At 45.1% G+C, this 19,018-nt stretch overlaps 1 protein-coding gene across 1 annotated transcript in view; it reads left to right on the top strand.

The window, feature by feature from the left end:
- LOC143764306 (alpha-1-antitrypsin-like) overlaps positions 1–13,875 on the top strand; it is a 33,099-nt gene extending 19,224 nt beyond the window's left edge. Inside the window, exons 4-5 of the mRNA XM_077249779.1 lie at positions 128–275; positions 13,645–13,875. Of these exons, the coding sequence (XP_077105894.1) occupies positions 128–275; positions 13,645–13,833 (337 nt within the window). The 3' untranslated portion in view covers positions 13,834–13,875. The remainder of the gene's footprint in view (positions 1–127; positions 276–13,644) is intronic.
- Positions 13,876–19,018: the final 5,143 nt, after the last annotated feature.

The raw sequence follows: 19,018 nt of genomic DNA, 5'->3' as shown, positions 1-19,018 counted from the left end.
GATATTGTATTATTACAGAAGAGGTCCATGCTAAGAGGTTTCCATGCTATGAAGCATCTGCACATTATCTCATGAGGTGCACAGGCCATATATCATCTGTAATTCTGTTTCTCTTCATTTTATATAGTTTTGTGGACCTACAACTCCCAAAATTCTCCATCACTGGTACGGTCGACCTCAAAGAAACGTTAAGCAAGATGGGCGTAGTTGACGTTTTCTCTGACAGCGCTGATCTATCAGGTATCACCGAAGGAGCCAATGTAAAGATTTCTAAGGTAAGTTTTATCTATTAATAAACCTATATATTAAAGAGGAAGTGTCAATTGCTCAAAAAATTTAGTTAAATAATTTGTAAAATTCCTGTGCCCTCTGCCACATTTTCCTGTTTTGTGATGCGTTGCTCTATTGAAAAGATATTCACATTTTTTTTGCTTCTGGAGCTCAATATGTGAATTCTCTGCTTGCAGTTAAACTGGGAATTTCATTATAGAAAGGGTTCACCCCTCAATCCCAGATTCTGCTAATCACATCTCATCTAGCTGTCTCAGATGCTACCTAGCTGTGATTGGCAGCATCTTGGAGGGAGAAGACTTTAGAGAAAAGTCCAGTTGCACTGGAAGCAGAGATTTCACATACTGGGCTCCAAAAGCAAAAAATGTGAATATCTACAGTGGGTATGGAAAGTTTTCAAACCCTTTTAAATTTTTTACTCTTTGTTTCATTGCAGCCATTTAATTTTTTTTCTCATTAATGTACACTGTGCACCCCATCTTGACTGAAAAAAATAGAAATGTAGTATTTTTTGCAAATTTATTAAAAAAGAAAAACTGAAATATCACATGGTCATAAGTATAAAGACCCTTTGCTCAGTATTGAGTAGAAACACCCATTGGACCTAGTACAGCCATGAGTCTTCTTGGGAATGATGCAACAAATTTTTCACACCTGGATTTGGGGATCCTCTGCCATTCTTCCTTGCAGATCCTCTCCAGTTCCATTAGGTTGGATGGTGAACGTTGGTGGACAGCCATTTTCAGGTCTCCCCAGAGATGCACTTGGGTATAGGTCAGGGTTCTGGCTGGACCAGTCAAGAATGGTCACAGAGTTGTTCTGAAGCCACTCCTTTGTTATTTTAGCTGTGTGCTTGGGGTCATTGTCATTATTCTTATTGGAAGGTGAAACTTTGGCCAAGTCTGAGGTCCAGAGCACTGTGGAAGAGGTTTTCATCCAGGATATCTCACATTCATGTTTTCTTCAATGATAACTAGTCCTCCTGTCCATGCAGCTGAAAAACACCCCATAGCATGATGTTGCCATCACCATGTTTCACTGTTGGGATTGTATTGGGCAGGTGATGAGCATTGCCTAGCTTTCTACACACATGCCCCTTAGAATTATCACCAAAAAGGTCTATATTCATTTCATCAGACCAGAGAATCTTATTTCTCATAGTCGGGGAGTCCTTCAAGTGTTTTTTTTTAGAAAACTCTATGCGGTGTTTCATATGTCTTGCATTGAGCAGAGGCTTCCGTCGGGCCACTCTGCCATAAAGGCCCGACTGGTGGAGGGCTTCAGTGATAGTTTACTTTGTGGAACTTTCTCCCATCTCCCTATTGCATCTCTGGAGCTCAGCCACAGTGATCTTGGGGTTCTTCTTTACCTCTCTCAGCAAGGTTCTTCTCCCATGATTGCTCAGTTTGGTCCCAAACTTCTTCTATTTAAGGATTATGGAAGCTACTGTGCTCTTAGAAACCTTGAGTACTGCAGAAATTCTTTTATAACCTTGGATCTGTGCCTTGCCACAATTCTGTCTCTGAGCTCCTTGACCAGTTCCTTTGACCTCATGATTAGTGTTGAGCATTCCGATACTGCAATATCGGGTATCGACCGATATTCGCGGTATCAGAGTTCCGTTACTGAGTTCCGATAGTTTTAGAATATCGAATACCGGAATCGGAAGTTCCCATAATGCAATGAGCCAGTTTGATTTTATTCAGCCAATGAGGAATCCTAAGAAGTGTGGGCACATCCTATTATGCATGTTAGGCATGTTAACTAATGGCATGGCTGTGATTGGCTTCTGAAATGATGTCATGATGTACTATAAAAGCCGCCACCGCCATTTTGGGTTCACTCTGCTGTGAATTTACTTAGGGACAGGACGCTGCTGTTCTGACTCTGAGGGACAGTTTGAGCTAGCGATTTGCTTTATTGTGCTTTACTGTTGTGAATTCTGCTCTTGAGCTCCCTCCGGTGGTTGTTGGTGGTAGTACAGTTGTCTTGGGGTTGTAATCCAGGCAGGTGTTTCTGCTGATTGCAGCTCTATTAGGTATTTAGGTGTGCAGGATCCATGAGTCCATGCCAGTTGTCCATTGTACTTGGAGGGATTGCATCTCTCTCTGGCTCCTCATGCCCTGCTGCCAATTCAGCTAAGATAAGTGTCTGGTTTTTGTCTCTGTGCACACATGCAGTGTGCTTTGCAATTCAGTGCAATTCATTGTGTTTTTGTCCAGCTTAGACTTTGTTTGGATTTTTCAGTCATGCTGGATTCTCAGGAGATGCAGATATACTTTCTATGTCTTTAGTTAGATATAGAATATTTGTATTATCTGCTGTGGATATTTTTAGGATTTTAATACTGACCGCTTAGAATTCTGTCCTATCCTTTTCTATTTAGCTAGAAGTGCCTCTTTTGCTAAATCCTGTTTTTCTGCCTGTGTGTGTTTTTCCTCTTATACTCACAGTCAATATTTGTGGGGGGCTGCCTATCCTTTGGGGTTCTGCTCTGAGGCAAGATAGAATTCCCATTTCCATCTATAGGGGTATTTAGTCCTCCGGCTGTGTCGAAGTGTCTAGGACGTGTTAGGTACATCCCACGGCTACTTCTAGTTGTGGTGTTAGTTTAGGGTTTGCGGTCAGTACAGGTACCACCTACTCCTGAGAAAGTCTCTCATGCGGCTCCAAGGTCACCGGATCATAACACTTTACCCAGGCTACTTTAGCAACCGCTGTGTGAGAAGCTTTCTTTTGCCTTGCAGCGCTGTTCACGGCTGTCTGTGAGGTCTGTGTGAGTGCAGCTCACGCTGTAGTGTGTTCTGCAGCCACCTCCAGTTGTAGTCCGCTCAGCGTGCGTCACTGCCTCATACATTGTCCTTTTTACCATTAGTGCTGCTTATTTTTCCTGATTTCTCCTATTAGTGTGGTTCCATCCGTACCCAGCTAGATTGCTTGAAAACACTATATAGGAGTAGATAGAGGAGCCTTTCTGCAGCCTTGCAGCGACAGTGCACAGTTCTCTGCACTGTTCACGGGTGTCGGCGACGACTCTTTGTGTGAGTGCAGCTCACGCTGTAGTGTGTTCTGCAGCCGCCTCCGGTTGTAGTCCGCTGAGTGTGCGTCACTGCCTCATACATTGTCCTTTTTCGTATTAGTGCTGCTCATTTTTCCTGATTTCTCCTATTAGTGTGGTTCCATCCATATCTAGCTAGATTGCTTTCAAACACTATGAAGGAGTAGATAGAGGAGCCTTTCTGCAGCCTTGCAGCGATAGTGCACAGTTCTCTGCACTGTCCATGACTGTCTGTGAGGTCTCTGTGTGTGAGTGCAGCTCACGCTGTAGTGTGTTCTGCAGCCACCTCCGGTTGTAGTCTGCTCAGCGTGCATCACTGCCTCATACATTGTCCTTTTTTGCATTAGTGCTGCTCATTTTTCCTGATTTCTCCTATTAGTGTGGTTCCATCTGTATCCAGCTAGATTGCTTGCAAACACTATATAGGAGTAGATAGCGGAGCCTTTCTGCTGGCTTGTGCCCTGCAGTCCCAGCCAGATTATTATTAGCCTATTTTTTGGAGCCTCATCTATTGCATTGTAGGTTACCTTCCTGCATTGTAATAGCTACAAAAAGTTTGTGATACTATCGGTTTTACATCTTTGGGCACATCCATTGTCTTTTTGTGAAAAAAAAAAAGTTAATAAAGTTCACCAAGCACTACACTTTACAGTTGTGTAGGCCACATTAGCTCATATTAAAGTCTAGTCCACAATTTCTAAAATTGGTGCTTCTTATACCTGTTAGCAGCTGTTCAGGAATAAGCACACTAATCCCTTTTCTGCCTATCTTTATCAGTCTACCAAGATGAAGAAGGCAGGGAGTAAGGCACGTGGTCGTGGGCGTGGAGTTTCTGCAGGGAGAAGACGTGGGGATTCTGTGCCTGCTGCAGGCACCAGTGACTCAGCATCCCCCAGTTTTACCAGGGAACAGTCCTTTATGTGCATATTTGTAGGAGCTTGTCGTACCCCACTGCTGCGGGACGAACAAATTGAAGCCATTGTCGGATGAATGGCAGCTAACGCATCGAGTTCAATTAGTTCCAGATCCTCTCAGGTCCAGAACACTGAAGAGCACCCTTCTGTCTCTTCACCACCTGCCAAATTGCCCAGGTAGTCAGAGAGCCCTGGACAGGAGCCATCTCTGCTTCTGTTCTCTGAATCTGTTGGCTTGGATAGAGGGGGCCAGCCAAGCAGCATTCGAGAATTTGAAGAAGAGGTTGTATGCAGTGATGCGCAACAGCTTTGTCTCTCTGAATCTGAAGAGGCGGGTGGGCCAGGCCTATGGTCAGCACACCTCAGTACGCATCTGATGATGAGACGCAGGTGCCACTTTCTGGTGCGTACTGTGCTGTCGAGACTACCCAGGAGAAGCAGTTGTTTGAAGAGGGTAGTGTAGATGATGAGGTCCTTGACCCATCATGGCGTGAGGTACAGGAAGGTGGTGGGAGCAGCTCTGAGGAAGAGATTCCCCGAATGGCCAAAAAAGGAGGGAGAGGGAGGGGGCAGACTCGGTTGCCTGTAGCCTCCACTTCGGCACCCATTAGGAGCATGCCTCTTCCAAAACCCAAAACGGGCACTCCCAAGACTTGCAGTGCCTGGTCCTTTTTTGACACAGTTGCAGATGACATTTGCTTTGTCAAATGCAAGCTGTGTAATCAGAAAGTGAAAAGAGGGAAAAGTGTCAGCAACCTCAATACCACAAATATGTGGAAACATGTGCGGACTGTTGTGAATTCCATTTCTCGGACTCCCTCCTGTGGTCATTAATGGCACTTTGGTTAGTTCTGCTCTTGGACTCCCTCTGGTGGCTTTGAGCGGAACTGCTGGTCTCTGAGGTTTGCTTTCCCAGCTGCCCTCGTTTATTGTTAGTCTGGCTTCCCTATTTAACTCTACTCAGATCGTTACTTCATGCCAGCTGTCAATGTATCAGTATTGGTTCAGATCTCTCTTGGACTTCTCTGAGGACCTGTCTACTCCAGCAGAAGCTAAGTCCCTGCTAGTTCATTTGTTGTTACTACTGCCTGAATATATTTCTTAGTACTGCTAAATTCTAGCCCAGCTTGCTATCATGATATTTCCTTGCTAGCTGGAAGCTCTGGGGTGCAGTGTTGCACCTCCACACCGTGAGTCGGTGTGGGGGTCTTTTTGCATACTCTGCGTGGTTTTTGTAGTTTTTTGTGCTGACCGCATAGTTTCCTTTTCTATCCTCTGACTATTTAGTGAAGTCTGGCCTCTTTTGCTAAAACCTGTTTCATTCCTGTGTTTGTGACTTTCCTCTTAACTCACAGTCAATATATGTGGGGGGCTGCCTTTACCTTTGGGGAATTTCTCTGAGGCAAGGTTAGGCTTCTATTTCTATCTTTAGGGGTAGTTAGCTCTTAGGCTGTGAAGAGGCGTCTAGGGAGAGTTAGGTACGCTCCACGGCTATTTCTAGTGTGTTGTGATAGGAGTAGGGTTTGCGGTCAGCAGAGTTCCCACTTTCCCAGAGCTTGTTCCAATTTCTAGTTTACTCATCAGGTCATTCCGGGTGCTCCTAACCACCAGGTCCATAACAGCAGACCAAGCATGTGGTGGAGTTACAAAGACACACTGAAGACCTAGGCCAACCTATAGCGCCACCTACCACCTCTTCAGCTTGTGTTGTAGCCTCTTCCTCCAGCTCACACACAGCTGGTTTGGCTTCCTCACAGGATCGCCATGGAAGAACCTCTGGCACTGTTGCACAGAGACACAGTGTCATTCCACCCACAGCACCACGTTCCCTGTCATCCTCACACTCCCAGGCCAGTCTACAGCCATCGGTAGCACAGGCATGGGAGAAAAGGCGCCCATACTCGGCAAACCACCCCCGAGCACAGGCTCTGAATGCTGGCATTGAAAAACTACTGTCCCTTGAAATGCTCTCATTCAGGCTCGTGGAGACTGACACCGTCTGTAACTTCATGGCATTGGAAGTCACACAATACAACGTGCCCAGCCGCTTTTATTTCAGCAGGCAAGCCGTCCCTGCCCTGCAATAGCATGTGGAGGGAAAAATTATACATGCGCCACTAAACGCAGTCAGTAGCAAGGTCCACCTGACCACCGATGCTTGGACCAGTGACCATGGACAAGGACTATATCTTTCCCTCACTGCCCATAGGGTAAATGTTGTGGAGCCGGGTACAGATCTTGAGAGTGGCATTGTACGTGTTCTGCCAACTCCAAGGATTGCAGGAATCCAGTCTGTACACATTGACTCCTCCTCATACTCCAGTTCCTCTGAATCAGCGCTGCAGGAGCCGTCACAGTCTACCTCCACATGGACCCGTGAACGATTACCTGTTATGACCGATATGAGCACAGCCGTGTTCAAACGTCAACAGGCCGTATTGAAATTAATTTCTTTGGGGAATCGAAGCCACACAGCGCAGGAGCTCTGGAATGCCATCAAGCAGCACAGCGACGTGTGGTTTGTGCCAGCAAATCTCCAGCCAGGCATGGTAGTGTGTGACAATGGCCGAAATCTGGTGGCAGCTCTGGGCCTAGGCAACCTCACTCACATCCCATGTCTGGCACATGTGCTCAACTTGGTCATGCAGAGTTTTTTGAGGGACTATGCGGATCTTGATGCACTGCTGCACAAGGTCTGCATAGAGTGCGCTCACTTGCGGTGTTCCAGAATGGCAAGATCGCGCTTTGCAGCCCTGCAACGCCGATTCCGCCTTCCGGAACATCGCATCATATGTGACTTACCCACCAGGTGGAAGTCAACATTACATATGTTGGAGAGGTTGTGTGAGCAGCAGGCAGCAGTAATGGAGTACCAGCTGCATCAGGCACAAACAAGTCGCACTGTGCACCGTTCACACTTCAGTTGGCCTTTATGAAGGACATCTGCCACGATTCGCGTGCCTTCGATTATTCCATGCGGATGCCGAGTGCAGATGATGAACTAGTCAGAATGACTATCCCCCTTATCTGCCTGCTTGAAAAAACACTGCAAGCTCTAAGGGAGAAGGTTGTGGAAGAGGTGGAGGATGAGGAGTCACAAATGCCATCTGCTTCTGGACAGTCTGCGCAACGTGGTTCCTCACAAAGGCCTAGGCAAGAGACCCTTTGTGAGGAGGATGAGGAGGAGTCAATGGAGGGGGAAGACATCTGTCCAGAGGAGGGAGGTACACAATGCTCTACAGTAGTAGTCAGTTTGTAGAGCGAGGGTGGGGTGATTCAGAGTAGGCAGAGATGACGCCTCAAGCAGGGGACAGCGTTTCTTTGCCAGTTGGCAGTCTGCAGCACATGGTTGATTTCATGCTGCAGTGCCTGAGAAACAACCGCCGCATTGCCCACATTCTCAACATGGCTGATTATTGGGTGTACATCCTCCTAGATCCTCGCTACCGGGACAACTTACAAAGCCTCCTAACACCGTTGAACCAGGAGCATAAAATGCGGGAGTACCAAAACACACTGGTGCATTCCATCATGTTTTCCATTCCACCTGAGAGCTGTGCTGCTAGTGCTTTACAAAGGAGCTCAGTGCGTCGAGGCAGTAGAGGAAGCTCTGCAAGTAAAAAAAGGGAGCAGAAGCAGCGCCGCAGCACAAGGCAAGACCAGTATGGCCCAAATGTGGCAAAGTTTTGTGTCCCCGCCACAAATGTCTACACCATCACAGACGGCTCCAGTCAGCAGGAGGCAACGTTTACATCAGATGGTGACAGACTACATGTCTTGGCCTCTCAGTGTTTTCCCAGACGACTCTTCCCCCTTCAAGTTTTGGGTCTCTAAGCTGGATACATGTCCAGTGCATAGCCAGCATGCATTGGAGGTGCTAGCTTGCCCTGCTGCTAGTGTATTATCGGAACGTGTCTTTAGTGCCGCAGATAGTGTACTAAAAGACCGTCGCATGCGACTATCCTCCGATAACATTGAGCGGCTTACTTTCCTGAAAATGAACAAGGCCTGGATCTCGCAGGAATTTGCCAGTCCTCTTCCAGATTAAATAACTGGTTGATAACAGTATCCAGGTCTCCTGTTGTGTTCCTGTTTCTACCACCTGAACTGTAATCCCTGGGCTCCAACACCACCAGTTGCTGCTCAAAAGTGCTGTCTGCACAGTCAACACATGCTCCAGTGTTATTGGGGTTCAGTAACGTCAGCTGATCCCCTGCTGTGTGTCCGGCAATTTCTCCTGCTCTGTCCACATTCACACTACTACAGATTTTAAACTTGGTCCAATTAGGCCTCTGGCTACACTCTGTTTCTACTGTAATCCCTGGGCTCCAACACCGCCAGTTGCTGCTCAGAAGTGCCGTCTGCACAGTCAACACATGGTCCAGTGTTATTGGGGTTCAGCAACATCAGCTGATCCCCTGCTGTGTGTCCGACAATTTCTCCTGCTCTGTCCACATTCACACTACTACTGATTTTAAACTTGCTCCAATTAGGCCTCTGGCTACACTCTGTTTCTAGCCAGTTGCTGCTCAGAATTGCCGTCTGCACAGTCAACCCTTGCTCCTGTGTTATTGGGGTTCAGTAACGTCAGCTTATCCCTTGCTGTGTGTCAGGCAATTTCTCCTGTTCTGTCCACATTCACATTACTACAGATTTTAAACTTGCTCCAATTAGGCCTCTGCCTCCACTCTGTTTCTAGTATTTACCCTGGGCTCCAACACCGCCAGTTGCTGCTCAGAAGTGCCGTCTGCACAGTCAAAACTTGCTCCTGTGTTATTGGGCTTCAGTAACATCAGCTGATCCCCTGCTGTGTGTCGGGCAATTTCTCCTGCTCTGTCCACATTCACACTACTACAGATTTTAAACTTGCTCCAATTAGGCCTCTGCCTCCACTCTGTTTCTAGCATTTACCCTGGGCTCCAACACCGCCAGTTGCTGCTCAGAAGTGCCGTCTGCACAGTCAACACTTGCTCCTGTGTTATTGGGGTTCAGTAAGGTCAGCTGATCCCCTGCTGTGTGTCTGGCAATTTCTCCTGCTCTGTCCACATTCACACTACTACAGATTTTAAACTTGCTCCAATTACGCTTCTGGCTACACTCTGTTTCTAGTATTTATCCTGGGCTCGAACACCTCCAGTTGCTGCTCAGAAGTGCCATCTGCACAGTCAACACTTGCTCCTGTGTTATTGGGGTTCAGTAACGTCATCTGATCCCTTGCTGTGTGTCTGGCAATTTCTCCTGCTCTGTCCACATTCACACTACTACTGATTTTAAACTTGCTCCAATTAGGCCTCTGCCTCCACTCTGTTTCAAGTATTTACCCTGGGCTCCAACACCGCCAGTTGCTGCTCAGAAGTGCCGTCTGCATAGTCAAAACTTGCTCCTGTGTTATTGGGGTTCAGTAACATCAGCTGATCCCCTGCTGTGTGTCTGGCAATTTCTCCTGCTCTGTCCACATTCACACTACTACAAATTTTAAACTTGCTCCAATTAGGCCTCTGGCTACACTCTGTTTCTAGTATTTACTCTGAGCTCCAGCACTGCCAGTTGCTGCTCAGAAGTGTCTTTGGCCCGGGTACTCCCTCCTGCCCAGCCTGGTTCCAGCACGCCAGCTGTTTCCGGGTAGTGTCAACATCACTTTGCCTCCAATACAATGTTGCGGTCGGGTTAGCCAACTCTATGGTGCCTGCATTTTAGTTGCTTCCTATGTGGGCTGCGGGATCTGGTAATGAAGGCTGCTTCCATAGTGCCAATAGAACAAGCACCCCCTGTAGGACTGTGGGTTTCGGTAACTCCGGCCGGCTCGCGGCCTTGCAATTTTTTTTTTCATGTGTACCTTCTGCTGCCTATCTGAGTTCCAGTACCATTAGCTGGTTATTTGGAAGTCAATCTTGAATATGTCCCCCTGGGTTCTAGTAACATCAGCTTGGTTCCAGGCAGAGCCTTTGGCTTAGGTTCCTCCTTCTCGGTATCCGAGTTCCACCAAAGTCTGCTGATCCTTGGTAGTGCTTTCTGGCACAGGTACCTCCTGCTTAGTAACCGGGTTCCAGTACCATCAGCTGGTCCTCGGTAGTTCCATTGGCTCTTGTACCTTCTACTACCCATCCGGGTTCCAGCACTGCCAGCTGTTTCCCGGCTGTGCCTTTGCACGGGTACTCCCTGCTGCCCAGACTGGTTCCAGCACGCCAGCTTTTTCCGGGTAGTGTCAACATCACTTTGCCTCCAATACGTTGTCCTGTTGTGTTGCGGTCGGGTTAGGCAACTCTATGGTGCCTGCAGTTTAGTTGCTTCCTATGTGGGCTGCAGGATCCGGCAATGAAGGCTGGTTCCGTAGTGCCAATAGGACAAGCACCCCCTGTAGGACTGTGGGTTTCGGTAACTCCGGCCGGCTCGAGGCCTTGCAACTTTTTTTTTCATGTGTACCACCTGCTGCCAATATGAGTTCCAGTACCATTAGCTGGTTCTTTGGAAGTCAATCTTGAATATGTCCCCCTGGGTTCCAGTAACATCAGCTGGTTCCAGGCAGTGCCTTTGGATTAGGTGCCTCCTTCTCGGTATCCGAGTTCCACCAACGTCTGCTGGTCCTTGGTAGTGCTTTCTGGCACAGGTACCTCCTTCTTAGTAACCGGGTTCCAGTACCATCAGCTGGTCCTCGGTAGTTCCATTGGCTCTTGTACCTTCGGCTACCCATCCGGGTTCCAGCACCGTCAGCTGGTTCTCGGCAGTTCCTCAGCCTTCTTGTACCTTCTGCTACATTTCCAAGTTCAAGCTTTTTGAAATGGTTTTTGGTAATCACTCTGGATCTTCCTGACAATGACCCTAAAGACGATGACCCTGAAGACAACCCTGAAGAAGACGAAGACCCCGAAAATGACGACCCTGAAGACCACCCCGAAGAAGGCGACGACCCCGAAGACAACAACCCTGAAGACCACCCCGAAGAAGACCAAGAAGATGACCAAAAGGACAAAAAACAAGGAGACAATCACCAAGATACAGAAGAACAAGACACAGAAGACCAAGAAGCAGAAGAACAAGAAGCTGCAGAACAAAAAGCAGAAGAACATTAAGCATAAGACTAAAAAACAGAGCAAAAGATATTATCTAAATTATAAGCAGAAGACTAAGCAATGTATGGAGGTGAGTCCATTCCTCCTCGTGGTGCCCCTGGAAAAAACCTGCTGCTGCAGGCAAAACTGAACGCGGACAAATCCTATTGTAAATCTTTTGTGACAGGCAGAATGGAAGGTGTAATCTTCAAACTTTTATAGATAACAACTACAGGAATGCCTGTCACAAATAAGAATATGATGAAGAAGAAGAATATGAAGAAGATGAAGAAGTAGAATATGAAGAAGAATAATAGTTGAATAAGAAGAATATGAAGAATGTAAGAAAAAAAATAATAGGAAGAAGGTGAAGAAGATTTTGAGGTCTAAGGGGTAACGTTTCTCCTTATGGAGAGTGACATACCAGCTGGCTTGTCAAGGTAAGGAGGCTTATTCGCCGTGCAATGCTCCTCTGGGAATTTAAATATGCAAATTGCCTCTGCTGAAAAAAAGAGGACTTAACTCTATAGCGCCACCTATTGGAAGTAGCGATCCTACAAGTCACAATCAACCCTTTAACGAATCGTGCAATATGACTTAGGATAAAAGCCAAATCAGTATCTCAATTTGGAGACACGGTGTTTCGGGCTGTTGGCCCTCGTCAGTGCGAAGCGTGAGAACTGATTTGGCTAGGTGAGAGGCTCTGGAGTGGGGTCTAAGGGGTAATGTTTCTCCTTATGGAGAGTGACATACCAGCTGGCTTGTCAAGGTATTTAGCTTTTATTATTTATTTATTTATTATTTATTATTTATTTATTATTTATTATTATTATTTATTATTATTAGTATTTGGCTTTTATCCTAAGTCATATTGCACGACTCGTTAAAGGGTTGATTGTGACTTGTAGGATCGCTACTTCCAATAGGTGGCGCTATAGAGTTAAGTCCTCTTTTTTTCAGCAGAGGCAATTTGCATATTTAAATTCCCAGAGGAGCATTGCACGGCGAATAAGCCTCCTTACCTTGACAAGCCAGCTGGTATGTCACTCTCCATAAGGAGAAACGTTACCCCTTAGACCCCACTCCAGAGCCTCTCACCTAGCCAAATCAGTTCTCATGCTTCGCACTGACGAGGGCCAACAGCCTGAAACACCGTGTCTGCGAATTGAGATACTGATTTGGCTTTTATCCTAAGTCATATTGCACGACTCGTTAAAGGGTTGATTGTGACTTGTAGGATCGCTACTTCCAATAGGTGGCGCTATAGAGTTAAGTCCTCTTTTTTTCAGCAGAGGCAATTTGCATATAAGAAGAAGATGAATAAGGTGAAGAAGAAGTTGATGAAAAAGATGCTGCTGCTGAGGATGATGAAGGAGAAAGTGTGGGAGAAGTAAAAAAGAAGGTGAAGAGCATGGAAGTAGTGAAACATAAATATCTGACAAAATATAAAAAAGCTTAACATGGGCAATATCTTTGCAACTCCGAACGTCTTAAAAAAAAAATGTAATTCCTGCTATTCCATTTGATTGGGCTAAACCTCTATGCCTTTAATATCTCCACCTCCCCCAATACATCCTACATTATTCTTAGTTGCTTTCCTTCATGTAGAATTAACCTACAAGGAAAGAAAGGGTTTATTTTCATTCCGATATTTGTGTCCCATTGACTTGTATTGGTTTCCGGTATCGGAACTGGCGATATCCGATATTTTTTGGGTATCGGTCCGATCCTATCCAATCCGATATTTCCCGATATCGGAAGGTATCTCTCAACACTACTCATGATTCTCCTTTGGTCTGAAATGCACTGTGAGGTCTTATATAGACAGGTGTGTGTCTTTCCAAATCAAGTCCTATCAGTTTAATTTAACACAGCTGGTCTCCAATGAAGGTGTAGAATCATCTTAAGGAGGATCACAAGGAAAGGGACAGCATGTGACTTACATATGAGTGTCTGAGCAAAGGGTCTGAATACTTAAGACCATGTGATATTTCAATTTTTGTTTTTATTAAATTTGCAAAAATTGCTACATTTCTGTATTTTTCAGTCAAGATGGGGTGTAGAGTGTACATTAATGTGAAAAAAAAATTAACTTTTTTGAATTTACCAAATGGCTGCAATGAAACAAAGAGTGAAGAATATAAAGGGGCCTGAATACTTTCCGTACCCACTGTATGTAATGGAGCAAAGCAGCACAAAACGGAAAAGGGCAGAATAATCAGGAGAGAGCAGGGATTTTTTACAAGGTATTTAATGCCATTATTTTTAGCAAGTGACAGATTCTCTTTAAGTCTATGTGCAACAATAAGTTTCTTCTTCTCAACCTCCGCAGGCTGTTCATAAAGCTGTGCTCAATGTCAATGAGCATGGAACGGAAGCGGCCGGCGTCACAGCGCTTGAGGGAGTTCCCATGATGCTTCCCACTGAAGTGAAATATAACCGTCCCTTTATTTTTTCATTGTATGATCACAAAGCCAAAAGTGTTCTCTTCACTGGAAGAGTCTTGAACCCCCAAGAATGATTCTCTGCCAAACATTTCTTCAATAAAGTATTACATTTTCTATATGTTGTCACATATTTTATTTAACGGTTATATTTATCTGACCACTTCCGGTCCGTCCACCCCAGGAGATGACCGGAGAGGCAAACACTGCATCACTGCTGATCCCAAGGAAGGGAACAGCTGTCACTTGACTGTCGCACCTCTATTTCCCGTTCTCTAATTAAGGTATAAATGTAGAAAATGGAAAGTAAAGAAGAACATGAGACTGACACTGTGAACCTCCAAACAACAGAATGGTAATCCGAAAAATAAAAGGCCTACTGGACCCCAGAGTGTTGGCCATTAGTCCAGTGGAGACCCAATTAGTCTTCTTCTCCTATTTTCTCATCCATGAAATTACATACATAAGTCTTAATTGGACAATCCATGTAGGTAACCACTAGTGCTCTCCATCTTCTCATGATGCATATACAGGTCATAACTGGAGGAGCAGAGAGCCCTTTAGCTCCCTACTCCACCACTAACTCTGATGTGCCGCCAGCTGCTTAAAGCTAGCGTCCTACTGGAGCTCGAAGTGCGTGGCGGAAGTAAGGTGCCGCAATGATGCCTGATGGCTGCAGTTGGAAGAAGGAGGATTTTACAGCTCATCGTGGGAGCAAGGTTAGTTTTTTTTTTTTTTTTAAACTGATAACTGGTGCACAGGAGGGCAATAATGAGCCATCATTAATATGACACAGTGAAGGCAGAAAGGGGAAAATGCGTTTGTGTGGGGGCAAAGAGGGGTATTATTATATTGACCCAAAGAGGGCATGATTATTACTGTATGGAAGCAATAAGATGGTATTATTATTGTATTGGTGCATAAAAGGAGACTTAATTATTGTATGGGGCCTAAAGGGTGACATTATTTTTTTATGGGAGCAAAAATGGGGATGTATTTATTGTAAGGCAGCGCAGAGGGGTACATCATTTTTGTAATGAGGCACAAAAGGGACATAAATTCTGCAGGGGTTACAAAGGAGGCATTTATTGTATGACGGCATAGAGAGAGAGAGTACTATAACTGTTTGGAAATCTAGAGTTACTAAAACAGTTTGTAGGTAGAACGTGGGTGGTATTAGTTTGGGGACACAAAATTGGCATGTGGCAATGGGGAGTGGCATTATTACAGTGCAGTGTGCTATTTGGTTTGTTTAGAGTTGGGTAAAAACCATCAGCCAAAACTGTCTATATGCTACAATCTGCAGAAACAAAGTGCAGGTGGAAGAAGTAATCATGGTGGTCAGGGCCAGATATAGATGAAAGGGGGAGTTAATGATTTTGGTCACCTGTGATTTACGGGATTTACAAAACTGACATTTATAGTGTTCAGAGCTCATTGTACAACTGGTATTTGACCACTCTGCGATCACTGTATGAGGGCAAAATTGCTGATCATTATGGTGGTATTATTCAGTCGAAGTGTAGTTGTAATGTGTGGCCAAAGTGTGGAAGCATTATGATTTCCTCTGGTAGTGTTATTGTTGGTAGTACTGGTGCTATTATAGTGGGTTTAATTCAGTAACAGTACGGTGATATAGTTACTTGTATAGATGCATCATATTATAATTGTAAGCCTATGTAATTGATACATTTGTTTTATTTATGTATTTTATTTTGGAGGTGGAAACATGTATCATTAAAGACCTTAGTAGAGTCACGGGGATCTACACATCAGAGCAACATCCTTAAAGAAGTTGTCCACTACAATATATATATATTTTTTTCATAAATCTTTCTATTATGCGCCACTGAAAACATCTACTGTGTTTATTTTAGCAATATTACCTTTTATCATGCTGTAGCAGCACATCTTCAGTGCTGGATCCAGCTCTCATGGGGTTAATCGACAACTTCCTTTCTCCTGAGTTATTGCGCTCTAATACTACAAGTTCCATGATGCATTGCACTGCCACTAAGCCCGTACCTACCACACCCACTCCAAAACACACCCCAACCCCTCCGTCCTCTCCCTCCTCTAGCTTCGAAAAGATTTGTGATGTCATTTCTGTCCAACCTCCTCTTTTACATTTGTCCAACCCACACTCCATTGCACATAGATAGATGGATAGATAGATAGATAGATAGATGAATACATACAGATATATCTATATATCTATGTCTATTTACATAGATATGTCCATATCCATGTTTCTAAACCCCTTCACCCCTGGAGCTTTTTTCTTTTATCGCTCCCCTTCTTTCCAGAGCCATAATTTTTCTGTCAATATGGCCATGTGAGGGCTTGTCTTTTGTGGGACAAGTTCTACTTTTGAATGGCACCATTGGTTTTACCATGTCGTATAACAAAAAAATGTGAAAAAATTCAAAGTGCGATGAAATTGCAAAAAAAGTGCAATCCCACACTTGTTTTTTGCTTGGCTTTTTTGCTAGGTTCACTACATGCTAAGGCTGTATGCACACGGTGCGGATTTGATTGCAGATCCGCAGCTTTTTTTGCCGCACGGAATTGCATCAAATCCGCAGTGTAGTGCACAACCAATGTAAGTCTATGGGAGCCGAAGACTTGTTGTGCACATGCTGCGGAAAAAGCCGCACCGAAACGCAGCTTTTTTTTCCGCAGCATGTCACTTCTTTTGTGCCGAACTGCAGCGTTTCTGCACCCTTAGACTTTCATTGAGTCGGGCACATCTGCAGCAAAACCGCAGATGTAAAAAAGATCTGCAGTTTAGCTGCGGATGTGGGTCTGTGAAACGCTGCAGTTCGGGAGGAGGGAAGTGTGTGGGCGGTGACTGTGTGAGTGTATGTGTGTGCGGGCGGGGTCTACGGGCTGCTCAGGTGTGTGCAGGGCTGTGCGGGGGGTCTTTTGGGGTGTGTGTGCAGGCATCATCCGATGGTACAAGTACGCAGCTGTCATGTCGGACGCTGTTCACACTAGGGCGTCCGACAGACAGCGGTAATTCCTCATTCGTCCACTATATGCTCAGTGGCACCGGCTAGATTGATCCAGATTGTCCGGGGTTAATCTGGCTGGTACTCGGGTTGGAGGCTTAGTCACGCCCATTGCCTTTAAATAGTTTTGCTGGGCTTTGGGCGTCACCGATTATAGCTTGTGTCTTGTGCCTGGTGATCTCGGTCTGGAGTGGTGGTCTAGGAGAGGAAATATCATATCTGGTGGTGTATTATTCTTAGTTATATTTCTCCTTCCTATATTTGTATTGTTTTGCCCAGTGAACATTATAGTGTTTTCCTGTGTGTCTGCGGCGTGGTGCATTTTTTAGTTTTCCCTGTCTGTGCTTTCTGTAGGGGTTGGTGAGAGGTCTTATCACTGGGTGGCGGGTGGAGGTTTCAGCTTAGTACTGAAACAGGACTCAGGGTCAGGCCTGGCGGCCCAGACATGCACACCTTCAGTGTAAACTCTGGGAGAGGGACAGACAGGGTTTCCCTAGTTTGAGGGATATTGCAGGGGCCCGGGTGATCAGCTGTAGTCTACCCAGTACCCCCGTGACAGCAGCATCCAATCTGCAGCTAATTCGGATGTAAGGCTACTTTCACACTTCCGTCGGTACGGGGCCATCGCAAACCGTCGGCCCGACGTACCGATGGACGATGTGCTAAATTTAGCACAACGTGGGCAGCGGATGCAGTTTTACAATGCATCCGCTGCCCATTGTGATGAGCGGGGAGGAGGGGGCGGAGTTCCGGCCGCGCATGCGCGATCGGAAATGGCGGACACGTCGCACAAAAATGGTTACATTGAATGTTTTTTGTGCGTTGCATCCGCCAAAACACGACGGATCCGTCGCGCGATGGATGCGACGTGTGCCCATCCGTCGCGATCCGTCGCTAATACAAGTCTATGGGCAAAAAAGCGCAAACTGCAAGCACATTTGCAGTATCCGTTTTTTGCCCATAATGACGGATTGCGACGGAGCCCAGAAGACGGAAGTGTGAAAGTTGCCTAATCCGGACAGTGGACACGCACCCTACACTATCCATACATCTATCAATAGATATATCTATCCAAATATATCTATAGATAGATATATGAATAGATAGATGTATGCATCTATAGATTGATATGTAGATCTGTCTATCCATTTCATCTATCATCTATCTGTCTATCTGTGTGTAATTGAGTGTGGGTTGGACAAATGTAAGGGAGGAGGTTGGACAATAATGACATCACAAATCTTTTTTTTTTGTTCAATAATATATCTTTATTTAGCTTTCAAAAACGCATACAAAAACGCACAAAAACTGCGCAAAAACCGCACCAAAAAAAAAATAAAAAATGCATCAAAACCGTGCAAACAAATGCACCAAAAACGCATCAAAACTGCACCAAAAACTGCATCAAAACCACAGCAAAAACTGCACCAAAAACTGCATCAAAACCGCACCACAAACTGCATCAAAGCAGCACCAAAAACTGCATGAAAACCGCACTAAAAGCTGCATCAAAACTGCACCAAAAACGCATCAAAACTGCATCAAAAACACATCAAAACTGCATCAAAAACGCATCAAAACTGCACCACAAACTGCATCAAAACTGTACCAATAACTGCATCAAAACTGCATGAAAACTGCATTAACAACTGCATCAAAACTGCACCAAAAATGCATCAAAACTGCACCAAAAACTGCATCAAAAACGCATCAAAACTGCATCAAAACTGCACCAAAACCGCATCAAAACTGCATAAAAAATGCATCAAAACTGCACCAAAAACTGCATCAAAACCGCAGCAAAAACTGCAGCAAAAACGCATGAAAACCACACCAAAAACTGCATCAAAACCTCACGAAGAACTGCATCAAAAACTGCATCGAAACCGCACCAAAAACTGCATCAAAACCGCACCAAAAATGCATCAAAACTGCACCAAAAATTCCATCAAAACTTCACCAAAAACTGCATAAAAAAAGCATAAAAAACCTGAATCAAAATCGTGAAAAAAAAGCACCGAAAACCACACCAAGAACTGATTCAAAACCGCACAAAAAACCGGCATCAAAACCGCGCAAAAACTGAAAAAAACGTGAAAAAATGCATCAAAAGCGCAGCTGCGTTTTCTGCAAAAAATTCTGCACCCAAATCTGCAACGTGTGCACACAGCATAAAACTGACCTACCATTATGATTCTCCAGGTCATTATGAGCTCATAGACACCAAACACGTCTAGGTTATTTTTTATCT

This window comes from Ranitomeya variabilis, chromosome 1, assembly GCF_051348905.1.
Source record: "Ranitomeya variabilis isolate aRanVar5 chromosome 1, aRanVar5.hap1, whole genome shotgun sequence".
In the NCBI taxonomy this organism is placed as follows: Eukaryota; Metazoa; Chordata; class Amphibia; order Anura; family Dendrobatidae; genus Ranitomeya; species Ranitomeya variabilis.
Note: the sequence above shows the minus strand (reverse complement) of the source record. Positions and strands in the feature narration are given on the sequence as shown.